This window comes from Periplaneta americana, chromosome 2, assembly GCF_040183065.1.
Source record: "Periplaneta americana isolate PAMFEO1 chromosome 2, P.americana_PAMFEO1_priV1, whole genome shotgun sequence".
NCBI lineage: Eukaryota > Metazoa > Arthropoda > Insecta > Blattodea > Blattidae > Periplaneta > Periplaneta americana.
Window position 1 is genome coordinate 16,478,904 of NC_091118.1, and position 22,565 is coordinate 16,501,468.

Genomic DNA, 22,565 nt, shown 5'->3' on the forward strand with positions numbered 1-22,565 from the left:
TGTGTGTTTTTGTTTTCGTATGTTAATGTGATGTATTTTTTGTGTTGTGTTGTATTCTTCTGTTTTTTGTGGTTTTGTTTTGTCTTACGTATTATGTTGTCTATTATGTTGGGGTTGTATCCGTTTTCTTGTGCTATGTATTTGATTGTGTTTAGCTCTTCGTTGTAATCCTGTTGGTTCATTGGTATGTTGAGTAGTCTGTGCACCATTGTTCGGAATGCAGCTTGTTTGTGTGGGGTGGTTGGATGTGTGTTGTTGTTGTTGTTGTTGTGGGTTTTCTGTATATTTTGAATGTGTGTTTGTTGTCTACTTTTGTTATTGTGATGTAGAATATGTGATTGCTTCACTCATCTACAATATGATCTCCATTCGCTGACTACAGCTTCACTTTCAGGTGGTCACGATCTGAGTTGTGACAGTTTGTGTCCATAATTGCTGAGTAACAGTAACCATGGCAACAGCACATACTGCTTCCCTCTGGCGCTCTGCTAGAAGTTCCTGTGCCATCTTCTTCAATTCCTCCTCCTTAGCTTTCAGTTCTGCTCTTAGTTTTCCCAGCTCTTCCTCAAGCTATAATTAAAAACAATATCTGGTTCAGCAGAAGCTCACTTTGATGCTTGACTAGAAACATGACTACTATGATGATAATGATATGTAGGGACCGGATTTTTATGTAGTATCAAGGTGTGAAATGTGTAAGAAAAATAAGCTGAATATGTACCAAAATATGTAAAATCATGAAAATATTTAATATCAATATCTGCGCTGGTTTGTATTGTTAAGCCTAGATATTTGAACCGATTATTTTTGAAAGGTCACATGTCCACTTTTGTCAATTTTACAGGAGAAGCAAAAAACTGTTTATTTTGCTAACGGTACTTTGTAGTGTAATCAGATATTTCTTATTCGAGGAAAAAAGTGTTAAGTTACATTTACATGCATAAATTAATGGTAACATCACTAAAACTGTAATAAAATAATATTTATGATGGACTTGTGCCCTTTCAATAATAAACAATAAGTAAAACATAATAAAATGAATTTTTATGTTCTTAAATGTGTTTTAACTATTACTGACTAACAAATATTTAAAAATATAACTGTTAAGAACATTATTTTGCTACGGCAATATCTCTTATTTCTGAAATAAAGCAATTTAAAAGCATAAAAGCTTTTAAAGTTTCTTCATTAAACACTTCCTCTAAAGTTTTCAGTCATCTTCATTGTTTTTTTCTTCTATCAGCTACTGGGGAATTTCTTCATAAAATTGAAGATATTCAGGAAGTACATACTGCAAAATTTGGCTGACATCTTCAACTTTCTTCTTATACAGGGTGGGGCAGAGCAACTTGCTTATTTCAATTTGGCGCCCTGAAGCGACGGTTGCTCTGAGGAGGGTGGGGGTAAGCACATTCGAGGGGGCAGGGCGTAAAGTTGTAGCTCCGCTTAGTTTAGTTAGCACCATAGAGTGGACAAAGGTGGAGCGCGCGTTGGCTGTCGAGGTATACTTTTCTAACGGTCACTCAATCATCGCCACGCAAAGTGTATTCCGTACCCATTTCAATATTGCGCCCCGTGGTCGTGTTCCTGGCCGGCAGTCGATTGTTTCATGGGTAAACAACTTCAGGGAAACTGGTGATGTGAAGAGAAGAAAACCTGAGCTTCCACGAACAGCAAGGTCACCACAAAACATTGACATGGTAAGACTTTCTGTTGTGCGATCCCCTCAGCGGTCTGCTCGCAAACATGCAGCTGCTCTTGGGTTGTCTGCTCGTTCTGTGAGGCGAATCCTTCATGAAGAACTGAAATTTCATCCCTACAAATTGGCCGTGGTACAGGAACTTAATCCACGCGATTTTGTTGCTCGAGAAAATGCATGTGAGGCGCTTCTTGGCATGCCTCATGACACACTTGTTTTCTTCAATGGTGAGGCTCACTTCCATCTTTCGGGATCTGTAAATAAGCAGAACATGCGCTATTGGAGCCCAGATAACCCCAGACAACTTCATCAGCGTCCCCTACATTCACAACGTGTACCTGTTTGGTGTGCACTGTCGCGAGTTGGAATAATTGGTCCATGGTTTTTTTAAGAAAACAAACGTGCAGTTTCTGTGACTTCTGACTGTTATGTTCACATGATTCAGGAGTTTTTCCTGCCAGCACTCAACGAGATTGATGTGGGACATGTATGGTTCCAGCAGGACGGTGCGACGGCATACACAGTGCGAGTGTCAATGACTGTTTTGCAGCAACACTTCCCAGGATGCCTCATCTCCCTGAGGGGCGACCTGCACCGGCCAGCATGGTCGCCTGATTTAGCCCCCTGCGACTATTTTTATGGGGCAATCTAAAAATCACTTGTTTACAACGATCGTCCTAGGACTCTGGCTCACCTGAAGAACAACATTTGTCAAGCTGTCGCCAACATAACCGTCGATGTGCTGGAAAGAGTTGAACGAAACTTCCGAGTTCGATTAACGCAGTGTATTGAGAATAATGGACGCCAACTGCCTGATATCATCTTTAAAACTGTAAAACTTTGTAAACATAAAATTTAGATGTTGTACTTGATGTTTTTCAAAGAATTAAATATATATCTGCATTATTTTTGTTTTAATTTAATTTCTAAATAAGCAAGTTGCTCTGCCCCACCCTATATATTGGAACTTTTTCAATAACATGATTTACTTTAAAGTAGTTTCAAGTCATTAGGATACATCGCATTAGTTATATGCAGTAACTTGAATGTGTGTCATTACTCCATAAATATATGCATATGCAATCACTGCACGCCTACCCGGGGACTCAGCATCAAAAACCATCACTGAATACTGTGAAATTTAATAGTAATATGCGTTACAAGAGCGGTATGTTGAAGTTTTCATGTTCGAGGAAAAGTTTGAAAAAGCGAAACGTAGTTGAGCTTTTTTTAATTTCCGAGAATTGAAAGAAAACATACCGCTCGTGTATCGTACATTATTTTGTGCGGAGATCATTTATTACATACCTGAAAGAGGAATTTCTAATTAGTAGCAATGAAATCTCCATCTTGGTTTTTGTTCAATGACGGCAAATTTGTAAAACAAAAATATCTATCTTCAACATTGTTGCTTTAAAATGTTTTCTGTGTTTACTATACTCCAGCAAGCCGTGATATACGTCTGTCTTTTTTTTCCCCCCAGTCCATAAATGCGAATTTAAAACAAACGGTAAGGTTGTGTAATGATTTATGTTTCATTTTAATATTTTAGCAATATTATTTATATAATATATTGCAGTAATAACATCGGCATCTGGAATCTTGTTGATTTTTCCACGGCTTTCTTAATGTTAATTGCACCACGAATCCAGTAACTTTAGTGGAGTTGTAGAGTTTACTTAATTTTTGCAAATATTTAAAAACAATAATTAACAGTGCAATTTAGGTGAAATTGCAGTGGTAAGTTTCCAATTTATAATTATTACTATATTGAACGTCTCTAAAAATAATATGTTAGAAGCCTAAAGCAGTAAAATCAATATGTCACTTAAGCGGTAAGAAGAGGGAAATTGTTATGTGTGTTAGGTTGGAAATACTGAATGTGGAATTTTAGACTTACCGTGGATTGGTTTTGTGTGGAAACCAAGCAAATACACACGATCTCGCACAAAAGTATATTTTCTGATCTTTAGGCACTTCTTTTCCTAATGATTCAATTACTCGCCATTTTGTAACTGTTGTAAACAAAGAATGCAATCATGAGATTTTATATTGTAGGCCTACATCATGGAAAGAATGGTGGGAAAAGAATGGAGTTTGTTACTGATAGGTCACACGTCCTGAACATGTGCCCTTTCAATACTACACTATAACATTTGGTAGAGTGCACATACTTGTGCCTTTTCTTCAGCAAACGGTGCGTTACACTAAGAAGAATATAATGGCAGTCATAACTCAATTTGTCAAAAAAGTGGACATGTGACCTTTCAATAATAATCGATTCATTTGTAGTCTGGTACAATTTTTAATTTTCTGTTCTTCATGATGATTTCTACTGTTTCTGGTGCTGTTCCCCCATTTCTGAGTATCATTTCTATCTTGTCCACATTTATATCAAATTTGTTTCTATTGCACCATTTTACCGTGATGTTTATTATTTCTTTTAACTTTGTAAGGTCTTTAGACCCTACTACCATGTCGTTCGCTTATGCGTATGAGATTAATCCCTTCTTGATTTTTACAATACAAAGTACTCCCTCTGTCCCATAATAATTGTCCGGTATGCCGAAATGGTATTGCAGTAATTACAGACGACGAGGCAAACAAGAAGTGCACGCATGAGGAGAAGCGTAGTAGATCAGTGCACAAGGTTATGCAGGGCAATAACGTGATCTTATTGAGACAAGCAACACACACCGCATAGAAGATTACCGAAAGTGGGTATTGGTTTTCAACTCACCGGTATGGCACTATATACAAACCAGTGTAGCAAAGCAAGCTGGAAATCGTTAGTAGAGCATACTCCTGCAGTGAGTACATGCGTTTAAACAGACATGGACATCCTGGGAACACAACTGGCGGTAGTGAGTGACAGGGGTAGCAAGAACCTTACAGACAGTGAACGGCAGGCGGTATAGGAGTTTTTGTTGAAAAACACTACGGCTGACATAGTGAAGAAAGGTGCCATAACAGGTGCGGCCGAGAAATTTCATATCAGTAAAAGAACAGCACGCTGCATTTGGCAACGGGGGCGGCAATCTTTGGAAAGTGGATCTATGCCCAGCAATAAATGCAAAATGGCCTCCTGGACCGCGTACAGGGAGAATTCAGGTGTCAGTTCAGCAGGACAATGCTCGTCCGCATATCGCTCCCAATGACCCCACCTGGATGGACACTGCAGCAGCCAGTGGAATCACTTTGGAATTCGTGTGCCAACCGCCAAACAGTCTGAATATGAATGTTTTAGATCTGGGATACTTCCGGGCAATTCAGTCTCTCCAGCATCAGTCAGCTCCAGAAACTACTGATGAATTGATCACCGCCATTGAAACAGCCTTCTCTCAGCTGACACGCAACAAGCTCAACAACGTCTTCCTCACTTTGTAGTTCAATCTTATTGAAATAATGAAAGTCAATGACGGGAACAACAACAAGATTCCCCATATGCAAAAGGGGCACCTGGACAACCTCAACGTCCTGCCATCTAGCTTGGAGTGTCTTCGGAACATTTAGGACGAGGCTACAGTAGCACTGCAGCAGTAGATCTGTGGTTCTAGGCAAACTGTTAGAATGACAACCTTCCCAGTCTAACAGGCAATTCTTTCGTCTTTACTCGTAGGAGAATGTTTTTCTTTGTTTCACTTCTTGGTCAATCTGTACTATTCCTGGAGTTAATAAAGTTGCACTTCTAGGAGTATTTATTTTGCCTCAATGACTAGCCAATTTGTACTGATCCTGGAGTCATAAAGTTGTAGGAGTAGTTTTCATGTTCTTTTTTTGGCTCAATGATTGGCCAATTTATACAGATCCCGGACTAATAATTTTTTTCTTTTGCTAATTGAGTGACAATTTTGTACAGATTCTGGAGTAATACAGTTGTATTACTCATTCATGTGTTTCATTTTGTTCCTATGTAAACGCCAGTGTAAAATTATGGATATCGGACAATTATTATGGGACAAGAAATAAAAGCGTACAGGACAATTATTATGGGACAGAGGGAGTAGTTGTATGAGAAAGGTTGCCTTTTGTTCACTCATATTTACAGTGGGCAGTATGGGTTGAGTGCCTCTTTTATTTCCTGGAACTAAAATGTTATCTTAGAAAGCATGTTGAAATGTTCAGATAGTCAATATTTTGACAACGATTTAATAAATTTTAACATCGCGTCATATAGGATTCTCTACATAATAACCAATATATTTCAGATTGATTTCACCATAACAAGTAATGAACCATTGAGACAAAACTACCAGCAAAACATCCAATTAATGGAATTATGAAGTTTAAAGAGGAATGAAATGTTTTTATCATGCTCACAGTATTATGATGTTATAATTTAAACACAACGCAGCAGTGCAACCACAATTTTATATCATTATTATGTATTAAATTTTCATATCTGTACATTAATTTTAGATTGTTAATTACCATAAGTCAATTTTAAATAGTTATTATTTTCATTATTAAAAAGGTTGTGATTAATCATTCGTTCCACAATAAGAGACAAAATGTACAAGATATTGTATTGTGACAGCGACGTGAGATTCGAACTCACGACCAGCGTCCCGCATGAAAGCAGATCGCACAGGCTGCACGGAACATTGAGTGACGTCGCGGGGTGGAGAGAAGAGAGAGGGTGTATTACGTCACGCGACGAGTTTGCGCGCGCATCTGGTGCTGGTAGAGAGGAGAGGGCTCTGGATTTCTCTGGAATGCCATCTCTAGAGACGGGTGGAACTTTCGAGGTTACGTCACTGTGGTTATAAATTACGGTCGCGAAGGAACGACAGCAGTTTTCAGAGTTTTCAGTTTTCAGTCAGTGAGAAAGCCAGAGCAAGCAAGCCAGACTTGTGTGCCGGAGTTCGACTCGAGTGTGCGTCCGCATCTGCGTCAGCATCCGAAGGCCTGAGTTCGAGTGCAGTGGATCGCAGTTGGAGGGACCTGAGTTCGAGTGCTGTGGACCGCAGTTGGAGGGACCCGAGTTCGAGTACAGTGAACTGTCTCTGAAGGTCTGTGGTTCGAGATACCGTGAACTCGAGTGACTGAGATAGAAGAACTGAGAACTGATAGTTCTGATTTGTAAATAGTGCTTTGTAAATATTAGTTAAGATTAACAGTTCATTGTTGTGCGTAATAGTCCAAGTAAACTGTCATTGTCGTCGGTGGAGTGCTATAACGAATACTGTGTTGAGTGAAGATCCAATTGTTGACGAGAGCGTTTAAGGTGAATTGTAGAAAGGAATTATTGTTGTGACGAATAAATTACATTGTTGTAACTAATAAAATTCACAGTATGTAAAAAAGCCTGATGATGCCCGAAGGGCGAAAACGTTTGCTTAATTTTTAATTTTTATATTTGTATAGTACACAATGTTCACTTACATGGGTAAGTGTCAGTGACTTTTTATATTTGTGATATGCCAATTAGACTGAATAAATTAAACAATATTATATTATATTATATTATATCATAAAATGTTATGTTTCATCCTGAAATATATCCTTTCTCGGGTAGGTAAAAAGGCTTTTTAAAGCTGTGTATTTCAAATTGTAAATTTTCCCAGCAGAAGTTTTTTCTTCCTTTTAGAGAAGTAAAAATGAATAAAACCTCTAAACATGTAGATTTATGTAATACCAAGCCATAATATGTAATATGGGGTAAATTTGTAAAAATATGTAGTATCAAATTTTAATATATTAATGGTAATTACAAGATTCGCAAAGATTTGTTATTTATATACGGTTAGATTGAAACGAATATAGTATGTAATTACATAACAATCCGGTCCCTAGTGATATGATTTCATCTCTGCACATACACAGGAATATGCAATGACTGAATGGAGTTCGTAAACACTCTCCTAATAGTAACCATGGTAACAGCTGACACTTACTGCTTCCTGCTGGTGCCTCATCTTACGCTCGGCCTCCAGTTCTTATCTGAGATTTGCCAGCTGTTCCTGATAACTCTGTAACAAAAACAATTCCGGGCTACAGAAATCTCAGCTAGTTAGGTGATAGTCTGACTTGAAGCAACAGGTTTCATGAAGGAAACAAGTAGATGGCCTGGTATACAGCATTGGAAATACAGACAACAGTTGCGAATGTTAAAGTAACCCTCCTACTGCCACTGCTTGCATATGCTTTGCTGGATTAAAACTTCTGTACTATGTTATATTAATAAATTTAATAATTTTTCAAAATTGGACATCCCTGTTTTGTAAAAAAAACCACTAAAGACTATCTTCACAAGTTCATCATCCCTTAAATCATCGTTTCCCAACCTGTGGTTCGCGAACCCCCAGGGGTTCGCAAAATATTTCAAGGGGTTCGCCAAAACTTTTCCGTAATGGCGAGTTTCGAGGTTAGGCCTATTATTGTTTCCTTCATTTCTGCGGCACAGTAATAATAATAATAATAATAATAATAATAATAATAATAATAATAATAAAAATATTTTAAAATTAAATCAACCCTATAATGCCCCTTGTTACACTTGTGTAACATCGGGAATTTATCACATTATTTCCACAATAAATTAATATTTACCGTGAATGCCTGATTTACAGTTATGTAACAACGTTAGGAATGCATTTGATTTCGCTAAAATGGAAATTTAGTCTGCCAGCTTCTTTGTGTTCTAACAATACTAACAACAGTACCGCGACCCAAATAAGGAACGGTTACATGGCGGTTAGGCCTTTGATTTTAGAAAAAAAAAAATGTTATGTTTTATTTAACAACGCTCGCAACTGCAGAGGTTATATCAGCGTCGCCGGATGTGCCAGAATTTTGTCCTGCAGGAGTTCTTTTACATGCCAGTAAATCTACTGACATGAGCCTGTAGCATTTAAGCACACTTAAATGCCATCGTCCTGGCCCGGGATCGAACCCGCAACCTTGGGCATAGAAGGCCCATAGATGTTAATGTGGAATTTCAAACAAACTTATATTTAATTTTGGGGCAGCTGGGTAGCTCAGTTGGTAGAGCAGCTGGCTACGGACTGGAAGGTCCGGGGTTCGATCCCAAGTGGTGACGGGATTTTTCTCATTGCCAAACTTCCAGAACGGCCCTGAGGTTCACTCAGCCTCCTATAAAATTGAGTACCGGGTCTTTCCCTGGGGTAAAAGGCGGTCAGAGTGTGGTGCTGACCACACCATCTCATTCTAGTGCCGAGGTCATGGAAAGTATGGGGCTCTACCTCCATGCCCCCCCAAGTGCCTTCATGGCGTGCGACAGGGATACTTTTTTTTTTTTTTCAACAATAGCCTACTTCGTCTTTTCTTGTGACAAATGCAGTAAGTTGTCAGTTGTATATCAGAATCGTTTCCGTTCACATTAAAATGGATAACTGGTTGAAAAGTGGAAGTTTGAAAGGGAAACAGGGTTTAACAAAATCGCAAGTTAGTGTTGTGTCAACAGGTCATTCAGCTTCTAGTGATGTGTGTCAATCTGACAAAAGTGAACCGTGTGTAAAAAAAAGAAAGTACAGCAGTGGCAAAAAAAAAACCAGACCGACCCTTGTAGCTGATTTCAGAGCCTTGTTCACTCCAGAGCACGACAGACTGGTAACTAAGCTACTACTCCTCAAATGAAATTTCAGAAAATCATATAACTGATGACTGTTATATCCCAGAAAAAAAAATTGTTACAATTCAGTCATTTCCCGCTTTACTAAAATATTCAATTCCTATTTTGATGATTATTTTTTATTACAACTTTATTTCAGGTAAATGGGATAGCACTGCCCTCTTCTTTCCGCTAACTTTCCAGCATCCTCGGCCTCCTGTCACTTAGCTATTGTTCCTTTCGTCTTTCAGATCTTGGCAGTACTGTTAGTATTATTACATAACAATATATAATGGTGTACCCGTACTTATCATTCAATTACGTGCTCATTTCAGAGATGCTTTAGTGCCTATTTTGAAGTTTTTTGTGCTTACTGCTCCAATCTTCAATGTACCCTGAACTTAGGAATTATTAGGTCTATTTTTTATTTTAGTAGGTTATTTTACGAAGCTTTATCAACAGCTTAGGTTATTTAGCGTCTGAATTAGATGAAGGTGATAATGCCGGTGAAATGAGTCCGGGGTTCAGCACCGAAAGTTACCCAGCATTTGCTCATCTTGAGTTGAGGGAAAACCCCGGAAAAAACCTCAACCAGGAAACTTGCCCCGACCAGGAATCGAACCCGGGCCACCTGGTTTCGCGGCCAGACGCGCTGACCGTTACTCCACAGGTGTGGACTATTAGGTCTACCCATGGTAACAATTCATCACTTACTTTTTCTTGCTCAAGCCGCAACTTGTGCTCTTCTTCATAGATCTTCCTCACCTGCCTCAGTTCTTCCTGTAACTACAAACAAATCAGGGTCAGCCGTAGTTCAGTCAGTCAGTTGACAATGTGATGAGAAACGCAGTTTTCTGATTGTAAACTAGGACAGAATAATACGTAGGGGAGAGTACCATCGATGAACTGTTGCTTTCAATGGACCGTTGCTATATTCTTGATCATACTGACTGCATATGTGTGAAATGTCACCTCAAGAATTCCCCCTCGTGTATGTCACTTCTGAGTTGTCTTTGGTGGCAGCAGTAAACAAGATGCTAAGATTCGTTTTTGTTATTTTTACTATAATTTAAAAGTAACTTCAAGTTCAGAGCACATTGGCTTAATGACATTAAGTTATCAAATGACATATATAGCTAGAAGCAGTGTTCTATCTGCTTCCTTTTTAGTTGTACGTTCATAAATTTTGTATAACATCTTCAGGTCTCTTGAAGTGTGATTAGAAAATGGCGAAGTCGCTATGGATAGACCAGCTAGAGTTCCCATGAATGGACTGCATTTTAAAATGGATCATTCATGGAAACCAATTCCCTTCACGAAGCAATCAAAATCAAGACTCCTGGTGTATATATTCAGTGTATGTCTTGCAGGAAATGGGTATATGAAGCTTATGCAAATGTTAGGCAGAGTCAAAAGAAATACTTTGTGTGGCATGTGTGTCTTGAAATGGAAGACTGTTTTATCTACAGTATAAGAATAATCTCAGACTCCAGAAAATACTTTTATGTATGTATGTATTTATTTATTCACACTGCAAATGGGTATATACCCGGTGGCAGTGGTAACTAATTACACTCAATAATGACAATTAATAATAAACACAACTAATAAAAACAATAACTGATAATGATAATAATAATAATATTAATAATAATAATAATAATAATAATAATAAAATAAAATAATAATAACAAGAAGCATCCTAAATTAAATGAATCATGGTCACTTAAAATAACATTTAAAGATTTAATTTGTATCTTAACCCTAAGTTCGAACTAAGACCCACGAGTGTGACAGGTTCATACCTGCACAAGTACCTTTCGGCACTACACTTATTTCGCTGTCAACTCACTCACTGCACTGATTCTACCTGATTTCAGTAACACTTTATATGTACAATCATATCATTATGTTGCTGTCATTTCATTTAAAGTTGTATGCTAACATTTATTAACTATATATTAGCTAATTTTAAATGGCCTAAAACTTTAAAACACTGAAATGATAAGGACTGTGTTCTTCATGATTTTCAGTTTCAAAATACGGTTACAATTGGATTAAAAGTGACTTCAACATCCATTAATCGAATCTACACCACCGGTCAAAAGTTTTCGATCGGCTTTGAAAACAACTATATACTTTATTTCAATGTACAAATACATCGGAAAAACTAAATAGACCAACAAAATTAATATTTTCTCTCCCTAGCATTATGATATGATAGAATATTCAAAACGAAATCCCTGTTTTAACCACAAATCCATAGTTATGATAGGTGATCGAAAACTTTTGACAGATAGTGTATGTTTCTTCATTGTTATGATTTGTCATTTGTTGACATTATTTTGAGATTTAAAAAAAATTTTTCTTTTGGTCCATTCATGGGAACATGGTGGTCCATTAATAGAACCCTGTCGCCTTCATTGAACTAATAGCCGAATTTTAAATGAGCTAATCTTTAAACAGATATATATATATATATATATATATATATATATATATATATATATATATATATATATATATATAGGGGAGAGTCGGGTAGAATCAGACATCGGGTAATATCGAACAGTGAGTTTCTTTCATCTACCACACGATGATAGTACCTGACTGACACGGTTACGTTTCTGTGATCTCGCATAGAGAAACGTAACCATGTCATTCAGGTACTACCATATGGTGGTAGATGAAAGAAACACACTGTCCGATACTACCTGATGTCCGATACTATCTGATGTCCGATACTTGGTTGAGGTTTTTTCCGGGGTTTTCCCTCAACCCAATACGACCAAATGCTGGGTAACTTTCGGTGCTGGACCCCGGACTCATTTCACCGGCATTATCACCTTCATTTCATTCAGATGCTAAATAACCTAGATGTTGATAACGCATTGTAAAATAACCCAATAAAAAAAATAAATAAATAAAAATTAAATTAAACAGATATAAATAGAATGTAGCCCTGAAATGTAATGTAATTGTTCAAGCCTATGAACAGAATTTTAAGGCATTGCCTATATTAATTAGATAAAATAAGAAATCGATAGCTGGTTCATTGATGGCTACTTTCCCCTACAACAAACAACTGCAAGTTTTTACCAAATACTAAACAACAAGCTATTTCTAATAACTCTATCTTCGCATTTTGTGCGTGGTCACATGGTCCTAACACTTTTCGCGTCACACATTTCCTAAATGGCTTGCACGAGTAAGAAAATAGTTCTGTGGAATAAAGCCTTAAGGGGATGCGCTACTGAAAAGTGACCGTTTTTGAAGAAATGTCATGTTTTTTTTTTTTTTTTTACTCTTCATATGCTAAATTCCAATGCTCCATTACCACAACCTGTGTTTCAGCTATAATATGCACTATAAAATACATAGAAAACTCTTGTTTTAGATTCCAAAAAACGGTTTCCAAAATAAACGTGTTATTTTCAAATTTTATTTGTAAAAGACTTATTTCTTGACTTAGATCATTGACATTTTCTTGATTAATTCATAATCATGACCATAATATGCTGTTAAAATTTCAATACATTATCTCTTAAAATATAGAAATTAGAAAATTCAGTAGCGCATCCCCTTAAAGTGGCTAAATGTAAGATGTTTCGTACTGCAGTAGCTGTAAATAAAGGCTTTAACTTTTCGAATTGCTGCAACTTTTCCAGCTTCTCTTTCAGTTCCCTCTCTTTCAACATCAATCTCACCTTCACCTTCTCAGACTCCTTGCTGGCCTCTACTTCTTTTTCTCCCATCCCTAAATGCACGGTGTGCTGAGTTCCCGAGTCCATCCTCTCCTTGAGAATTTTAACCTCCTCTATCAGTGGCAGCAGGAGTCGCACTTGTCCCTCCAGGTCCTTCACCTTCTGCTTCAGCTCCAGCATAGGATTAGGTTTCGCCATCCTGCATACCAGGGTGAAGGTTACTTATGTCCCAGCCACTATAGGAACTTGCTACAATACATTGAAAATGCCTTGGATTTATAGTATTAATTATTAGAAATTGATGTGATCACAGAAAATAATTATAATCAAGCATTACAAGGTTTATTCTTTACAGTTGTATTAGGTATTTACTTCACCGTCCCACAGGCTTATGAATATCTAGAAGCACCTTTTACTATTGCAGATTCCGTTTATGGTTCAACATTCTTTATTGCAACAGGATTCCATGGATTACATGTAACTGGAGAGCTGTAAGTCCACCCAACCAGCCCTAAATACGTACCTTACCTATATAGTAATAATACTACACACCTAACCTAACCTCTCACATAACTACACACCTAATCTAACATAACCTGTCACGTAATACACACCTAACCTAACCTAACCTGTCCTGTCACCTAATACTACACACCTGTAGTAACATTTCTCACGTTTCGTTTGCATGTATTACCAACCTTGCTACTCGTGTTTTGGACCATCTAGTGGAAGTGGATCGTATTTCAGCGTAAAGCCTAGAAGACTTTCATGATAATTACATTTAAATGTGTTAATCTATACTAATAATAAATCTGTAGCCGAAATTTTTCTGGTAATTTTCGATTTTCCAAAAATAATTGATCCTAACATATATAATTAACCACCCTGAAACCGAAAATCGCTTTTTTGAAATTTTTGTTTGTATGTCTGTCTGTCTGTCTGTATGTTTGTTATCTTTTCAAGCGATACTGGATGAACGGATTTCCATGAAAAATGGAATATAAATTATGTTCGTTGTAACTTAGATTTTAGGCTATATGGCACTCAAAATACATTATTTAAAAGGGGGGTTATAAGGGGGCCTGAATTAAATAAATCGAAATATCTCGCTTATTATTGATTTTTGTGAAAAATGTTACATAACAAAAGTTTCTTTAAAAATAATTTGCGATAAGTTTTATTCCTTGAAAAATTTTGATAGGACTGATATTTAATGAGATAAATGAGTTTTAAAATTAAAATAACTGCCATCTAAGGCCGTATAATGAAATAAAAAACAAACGAGTTCGTCTATAATGGGACTTGGACAGCAACAATCGAAAGCTATGAAAGATAGCCTACAGAGAATGTTACTGTGTTTGTATGAAGTAATATCGGAAGCTAAATTAACCGATTTGTATAATTAATTATTATTTCACCATTGGAAAGTGTAGTTTCTCTAGATGGACATAATGCTATAATGTTATTACAGTAACTTCTGATATAATATAATATAATACAATATATGTAATGTAATATTATATAATATAATTTAAGTTATTTGAAGGGTTCAGAACCATAGTGGGCCAAACGCCATTTACTGAATACGTAGAAAACAAGGGTTAAAATTAAGTTATTACCATAATTCAATGGAAAACTATAACAAGTAAAATAAAGTATATACATTAAATCTAAATGATTCAACGTTCATTAAACTATGGTTGCATGTAATAAAAATTAGAAACATGTTAAAGGAATTGTCATTGCACCAAATGAGTGTCTCTGGACCAAAATGATCGCATTTTAATTATTTGGATGCAATTAAAATTAACATATTAAACGATTTATCCTTCTATCAAACATGAATGTTCCCTGGATCAAATGTCCTATTTTAATTATGTAATTACTTTATATTTATTTCTAACGGGTGCAGCGGAGCGCAGGGGTACGGCTACTGTTGTAATAATTCCATATATAAGTATTAGTTTATAGCGTCACACTGGCAGTGATAAAAGTGTGAAATATTCCTTTAGTGGCCGGTCAATACTCTACCTTGTCTCAACTTACTTTATTTTGGTTTTAAACCATGCGACCGCAATAATACAGCTTCATAATACCGTTCAATGACAAGAGTTTTCCTCACAATGTCATTGAGCTGGGGAAAGACTGGATGCATTTTCGTGTTTAGATAAATCGCATCTAGGTTACCGGTACCTTAACATTCACTCCTGATCTTCTTGTTTGTAATTTAATAGAATTCTCGGCATGTTGAAAATTGCAAACACATTACAAAGTTCATGATAATGCGGATCTACAGTAACCTCCTTTACAAATCCTGGAATATCAGCTGTGTTATACAATACAATGATCACATTTATACATAGAAAAGTAGTAGGCTATCACAATAATATTTACCGCAGTTTTATCTTTACCATTGCAATGCGTAATAAATATTGAACATTATTTCGTGCACTTCAGTTTTTCCATAAAATCTTTTGGCTGAAAATGGCAAGAATCATTGATGTATAGAACCCAAATACTTACTTTGAAGGTCTGCAAAGCACGAAGTAGTAAAAAAAAATTAAAGGATTTCACAAAATATATTTATGCGACCTCACAACAAACTGTGTATAATCAGAAAGCACTACCGACTCGACCAATATATTCCACAAAGTAAATGAATAAAATGCTAGCCTACTTCTATTTATTTTCAGACCGAATGATAATTCGAAATTTGTAACACCCCACAATAATCACTGCTGCCAACGTCAGCGATGTGAGTTAAGGAATTTTAAGAGACATGAAATGGAAAACAAGAAGAATGGAAGCGTTTTAGAAATATTCAAGATAAAATGACAAAAATTTTGACGCAAAGAGTTATAGCGAACGTTTTGATCTGTATTTTAGGCACTCTATATTATATCAATTAATATTTCATCTTAAGTTGGCAGTACAGATGTGCTTTTCTACCCCGAGATGGCGCACACAATACTAATAAGTGACCTTTATGCTTATTCCCATTTTAAGGCGAGGAACTCGAGAAATAACAGATCGAACCCTGTAAGTCTTTTGTAATGTTTCGTTTATCACTGAAAAATCACCAAGTCCTAATTTGTTATAATATTTTATGCTCTTCTCGTTTTCCACCTTTATCTCTCTTGAAATTCATTGACTCACTTTACTAGCGTTGGCAGCATTGTAGCTGAGTTGTATGTCGTCTGCGTGCCTACTGTAGTCTGCTTGTGACGTCACTTCCGCGCATGCGTACTTCGTGGAACGCATTCCCATGCCATATAACGTATTTGTTCCCATGGATGAATATATATATATATATATATATATATATATATATATATATATATATATTTATCCATGGCGTTCCTGTCGTTAGTCGCTGCTCCAGAGCTTGTGCGTTCGCGGAGAAAACAGCCGAAATCACCAATGTTTATCGTCACAAAATCTCTGAAACGCTAACTTACTTCAATATCGCCGTGGTTATTAGGCAACTTCATCACCAAATTCTGTAGTGCGGGGGGAATTGCCCAAAGGCTGGCTTTTCCCATTTGGCAAGCGACTTTTGAGAATCATACGAGTACAGCAGTGGCGGTTCCTCGGGGGAAGGAAGGGAGGAACGTCCTCCTCACATTTTTCTTCTTTTGAAAGTAAATACCAAATGAAATATCTGCCTTGAAATTCGAGGAATTTTCAATAATATTTAAGTTCACAGCTATAAGAAAACCTCGGTTGATCGATTTTTAAACGACGCGCACTCATGTGCTGCTAGAAAACTGTGAGAAGGATGCGAGATTGTTTGTGTGGAGGAAAGTCAATCCATTCCTCCTTTACCGCAATTAACACACATAGATGACAGCGCGCTAGCGGCCAGAGAAAGAAGCAGAGTTTTAAAGCAAGTAAATGAACGGAGAGGGAGGAGATCCTCCTCTGAATCAGCGCATGGGCGGGAAATAGAAACCGACTGGTCTTCCAGCAAGCACGCTACCGCTGCCATCTAACGATGCAGCATTCAATCAGACTATAACACATCTAGGAGGAGACACAATAAAAACAGTTCTAACGCAAAGCTATGAAAGACACCATATAAACTTTTTTTTAAAATTATAAATCAAAATATATTATTCATTGCACTTTATATAGGCTACTATTCATGGTTTGAAACTTTCGAGGATATCTGAAAGTTGAAGTTGGATTTATATAAAACAAAGAGGAAGTAGTTCTACGTTAGTATCACAGATCTTTTTAGCCCCTGAAATTCACTTCCATTCATTATCTACTAGACAGGACAACAGCCAAGTTGTCAGTTTTGTACAAATATATTTGAAATTGAAGGTACTGAACTACATCATTTTTAACATAAAAAATTAATCGGCCACCGGCAGCTTTGAACAATAATGGTAGTATGACTTCACAAGAACTGACATTCTTCAAAAGCATGTGATACTGAACTTGTAAAACGTACATGTGGCAACACAGACCACGTGGGTGGGTGCAGTGTTCTCGCCATAGACCAAGAGGAGTAGAAATAGACTCCTCTTGCCATAGACTTACTAAATAACCGCTAGACCGCTCACTGGCGCTAGTGTTATGTTCCCAAATTGAACAGTCGACGAGCGGCCATTTGTTTGGTAGAGCTGTATAAGTATGGTTCTTTCGTGTGCTGCTTTTTATTGCAGCAATGCACACGGATGTAACGATAAAGAAGGAAGGAATGTTATATTTCACTGGTTAGTTAATCCTTAATTTCTACGACGATTTTTTCTCCATATTATGTTATAGAAAGCAAACTATTGTACTTGCCACGTGACTCTTTATGCTTCAAGTTTCCTCTGAGTAAAGATTCCCTTAACCGAAAGTGGATAGGTGCAATCCGCAGAGAGAATTTCTACCCTACATTGAATCATTCAGTGTGTTCAACTCATTTCGAAGATAGTGATTACCTTTCAAACTACGTTATTATACACTATTATTGTCCTTCACTCACTCTATATCATTCATTTTCTTCAAACAGCTGTTGTTTCAGTGCATACATGACTAATAAAATTATTCACCGAACTTAAACATATGGAAACTGCATAAATTATAAAAAATATATTTTTTTAATATAACTGATTGAAAGTAATTCTTGTCTTAGTCACGGATTAATGAAACAATTTCTTATGCTATTGCTGCTGCTACTGCTATTATTACTACTACTATTTCTGCTACTGCCGCTACTACTTTTTTGACTTCATGCAGCAGTTTAACCTACAGATTGAATTAAAAAGTTGACATATTAATTCTTTTATTAACCGTGGTTATGAATGTTCACATTCAGAGTTCCTATGAAAATGATGCAAGTCTGAAGACAGTACCTATGTCTGACAGCCAGGGTTGTCGGGTATCCCAATTTAGGCGGGATTCTCCCAATTTCCTGGTCGAGTCCCGATTAAAGGGAGTCGGGATTGACAAAAATCCCGATTTTACAGATATTAGCCTTGAACATATTTAAGCAAATTAGTCTATATTTCCCATTATCCATTATTTTATTTATATATTAACTCAAATGGTATCATTGTAAACATAGATAATCCGCGGATATTTAGGAAGTCTATGAGGTAGCCCAGCTGATTGCCGTAAGGCAACTAAACTCGCAAAATAATACTTCTTCTAGTTCTACCGCATTGTTGATTATTCCGTTCCGGTCCCTAGTCGCTGTTCTCGCAATTAGTAAACATTGTGTATTTTAAGTGCGTTGACTGGCAAGAAAGATAGCGTTTTGATATCGTACTTTACACTAATAACAGAGACATACAATTGCTGCGTTTTGTAGTTTAGTGAACTATGTTTAAACATGGATTCATCGTCAGATAGTGAAACTGTTGCAGTACCGGTTCCAAAATTAATTTATTAGCAAATTGTTAAAACATAGGCTATTCGCGGCTAGTAAAAGAAAAACTTATTGTAGTGTTCACTGTACTGTGTGTCCTTCGTATTTTAGTGTTTCTCACGGAGGTGAATAGGCCTATTACATTAAAAAGCACGTGAACACTATGCAGAAAACTGCTATAAATCTTATGATAGGCTAAATTGTTGACAAGTCTAATGTCTTAGCTTAGCTTCTGATATCCCGAGTTCACTCGCAGAAAACCTAGCAACTCTGCTGATAGGAGACACACATGTTATTAAAGATATATCGCAAAGGAAGCATTGTTCCTTTAAACAAAAACATATAGCTTTCGGATACGCAATACAACACGTATTCAAATAGCGGTTTCGAAATCCCGCGCGTTTTCTACCTAACAAATGGCGGCTTTCTGCTGCTTCAATTTGGGAACATATTTCTCACTTCTCCGCTACGGCGTGGTAGGGGCTCGGCCTGTTGCTATGGTAACAACGGTTGAGTTGCCAAACTTACAGTTTCCATATGGCGAGTGCGTATTAGCTCTTTTGGCTACATTTATTGTGCACCAGTGGCGGCTCGTAGTCAAATGTCCAGGGTAGGCAAAATTTACAGAACATTTTTATGTAATTCCCGCGATTCAATGACAGCTCGCTTTCATCATGCCCCCCGAAAATTTAACTCTTGCTTACATAACAATACTGTTACATCAATGAGCCGTCTCATAATTTGTCGGTTTTTTCTAGTTTATTGTAATACTGTTGTCTTGCAACCCTTGTTGTTCAGACAACATTTCCGAAATTGGATTCAAATTCTTTTCAAGTCTCTTTAGACTTACCGAGTTACAAATATGATCTGATTCCAAGTACCTTCTTTAGATTACAATAACAAACGTGACCACCTACAGCTTAGCTTTAACTTCACTTCCTGTTAGCCATTTATGTGTTTCATACCATACTTACTTACTTACAAATGGCTTTTAAAGAATCCGCAGGTTCATTGCCGCCCTCACGTAAGCCCGCCATCGGTCCCTACATTGTGCAAGATTAATCCAGTCTCTATCATCATATCCCACCTCCCTAAAATCCATTTTAATATATCCTCCCATCCACGTCTCGATCACCCCAAATGTCTTTTTTCCTCCGGCTTCCCAACTAACACACTATATGCATTTCTGGATTCGCCCATACGTGCTACATGCCCTGCCCATTTCAAACGTCTGGATTTAATGTTCCTAATTATGTCAGGTGAAGAATACAATGCGTGCAGTTCTGCGTTATGTAACTTTCTCCATTCTCCTGTAACTTCATCCCTCTTAGCCCCAAGTATTTTCCTAAGAACCTTATTCTCAAACACCCTTAACCTATGTTCCTCTCTCAAAGTGAGAGTCCAAGTTTCACTATCATACAGAACAACCGGTAATATAACTGTTTTATAAATTCTAACTTTCAGATTTTTTGACAGCAGACTGGATGATAAAAGCTTCTCAACCGAATAATAACAGGCATTTCCCATATTTATTCTGTGTTTAATTTCCTCCCGAGTATCATTTATATATGTTACTGTTGCTCCAAGATATTTGAATTTTTCCACCTTATCGAAAGATAAACCTCCAATTTTTATATTTCCATTTCATAGTGTTTCATACCATGAAGGATTAAATTTTCTTGCACCTTTAGCACTGACTTCATGAACAATAGAGCTTAATGCAAGAGTGGGTCGTCCATTGTCCAAAATACTTCTCTTTTCAATGTCATTACGACGCGAAAACGGACAACGTAACAGTTTACTTATTATATCAGTCATAATATAATATTATTGTTATCACTTACATTAACTATAAATCACCAAATATACGTAACATTAATATACAGTACGTACTTGCAAAAATCACATTTTCTAAAATACACTGTTAAAAAAAAACATCTTTTAAAACACACTGTTTAAAAACTGTTATACTACTCGTAACAATCAACGTTCCAACTCGTGAAACTTTCAAACAGAAATTTCGCAAATCGTAGGTGTTCGATAATGCTCGTGGGTTCTCGTTAGGACAGGCAGAATTCTAGCGCGCTGGCTTCAGCATAGAACGCATGCGCTAAGAAAGCATTTAGAATAGCGATCTCTTTTAATGCTTACTCCAGGGCCAGCTTTGAAGTTACGTGGAAGGTCGGCTAACTTCGCTTCTGCCTACCTTCTGACAATTCTGACGCATCGTGATCTGTCCAGTGTATTCTTGTCGCATAAATCGAACTGCCAGTAGTAAGCAACGTCCAACTAACCCTAAAAAAATCCCATTCATAGTTAATTGAAGAATTTCTAAGCACCTAGACAAGAGTATATAATTATATAAGGTTTTCCAAATGTGTTGGGGTAGTTAATAAATATCCACTTTTAGGTTTTTCTAAATGTGTTGAGGTAGGCTTAGCCTACCCTGCCTGCCCTGAGGAGCCGCCTCTGTTGTGCACACAATGTTAGCATTGGCAAATTTCCTCTTTGATTCTCTGTCGATTTTTGTATTGTTTTCTTACCTTCGCGTCAATTGTCAATTCATGTTTTAACGTCAGCCATTTTAACGACAATTGCAAGCTACCATCAGCTAGCAGCAAGTTCGTCCATATTGGCAACATGGCACTGTAGTTCCAAGCTCGGCCGCTTAACTGTCATGTCCCATCTTTCAAAAAACAAGTATAGGCGTGAATGTCGAGTTGGTGCAGGAACAGTGACGCCAACTGAAATATTATTCTTGTATTCTTATATTGTTCTCGTAGATATTGCGGATAAATAGGCCTACAGTTATAAAAATGGCCGTAGTATTGATGTGCATGTGAGCAGTAGGAACATAAGCAGTCAGTGGCGTATCACGTTTATAAATGATATTAGGCGAGGGAACATACTTTGGTCTACTGCGTCTGAAATAGTCTATAGATGCTGTAGAATAAGTGACATATCAGAATCACGCAATAACACAAAACTTGCATGTTTAACACGTACACTGATACCAACATAAACAATTTTTTATATTTTTATTTCTGTACAGTAATTTAAACATTAATAATACTAATAATAAAAATAATAATAATAATAGTAATAGTAATAATAATAATAATGATGACAAAGCACCAGTGGCGTGTCAAGCTACTTTGCAATGCTCCAAGAAGAGAAGGAACAGTGGCGGTTATTATTGACACGCAAAGTTTAGCCAACAACAACAACAAAGCCACACAACACGAAAGTAACGACAGCCTAGAGCAATGAAGTAACAGCATTACAAGCAGAGCAGTGATGCCAACACAACACATTCCCGCTGGTTACTGTGGTATAATGGTATTGCTGTCGTGTTGGCAGCACTGCGCCTGCTCAGCCCTGCAGCATGGCCACCACTTCTGTGTGCCCGTACCAACGCGCCAGGTCCAGGGCCGTCCGTCCCCCCTTATCTCTTGCCTCCCGCTCAGTGTCATTCTGCAACAGCAGCTGCACCACTGGGGCGTGGCCATTACATGCTGCACAGTGCAGTGCAGTCCACTGGTGTGCATCATCAGGCTCGTTGGGCCGCGCCCCAGCTGCCAGCAGCAGCTCACACACTGCACGGTGCCCATACCATGCAGCCATATGCAGAGCAGTGCGTCCCCATGGTTTTCCCTTCATATCCAGCAGCGCCCCTGCTGCCAGCAGCGCCCTGCACGCATCATGGCGGCCTAGCCGTGCAGCCAG

The 22,565-nt window shown here is 37.4% G+C and overlaps 2 protein-coding genes across 6 annotated transcripts in view; both read right to left on the reverse strand.

The window, feature by feature from the left end:
- LOC138714199 (cytochrome P450 4C1-like) overlaps window positions 1–16,172 on the reverse strand; it is a 122,550-nt gene extending 106,378 nt beyond the window's left edge. For 3 of the 4 annotated variants that reach the window (XM_069846593.1, XM_069846591.1, XM_069846594.1), the window contains exons 1-5: window positions 15,500–16,172; window positions 12,980–13,175; window positions 9,987–10,058; window positions 7,597–7,671; window positions 469–570 (exon numbers count right to left, since the gene is read on the reverse strand). In XM_069846593.1, the coding sequence (XP_069702694.1) occupies window positions 469–570; window positions 7,597–7,617 (123 nt within the window). In that variant the 5' untranslated portion in view covers window positions 7,618–7,671; window positions 9,987–10,058; window positions 12,980–13,175; window positions 15,500–16,172. Of the gene's footprint in view, window positions 1–468; window positions 571–7,596; window positions 7,672–9,986; window positions 10,059–12,979; window positions 13,176–15,499 lie in introns of those variants that run through there. The other variant, XM_069846590.1, reaches the window with a different exon arrangement.
- Window positions 16,173–21,860: 5,688 nt separating this feature from the next.
- The window catches only part of LOC138714261 (trichohyalin-like), a 32,620-nt gene continuing 31,915 nt past the window's right edge, over window positions 21,861–22,565 (reverse strand). For both annotated transcript variants that reach the window (XM_069846597.1, XM_069846596.1), the window contains one exon: window positions 21,861–22,565. This exon is cut by the window's right edge and continues 171 nt beyond it. In XM_069846597.1, coding sequence (XP_069702698.1) covers window positions 22,212–22,565 — 354 coding nt within the window. In that variant the 3' untranslated portion in view covers window positions 21,861–22,211.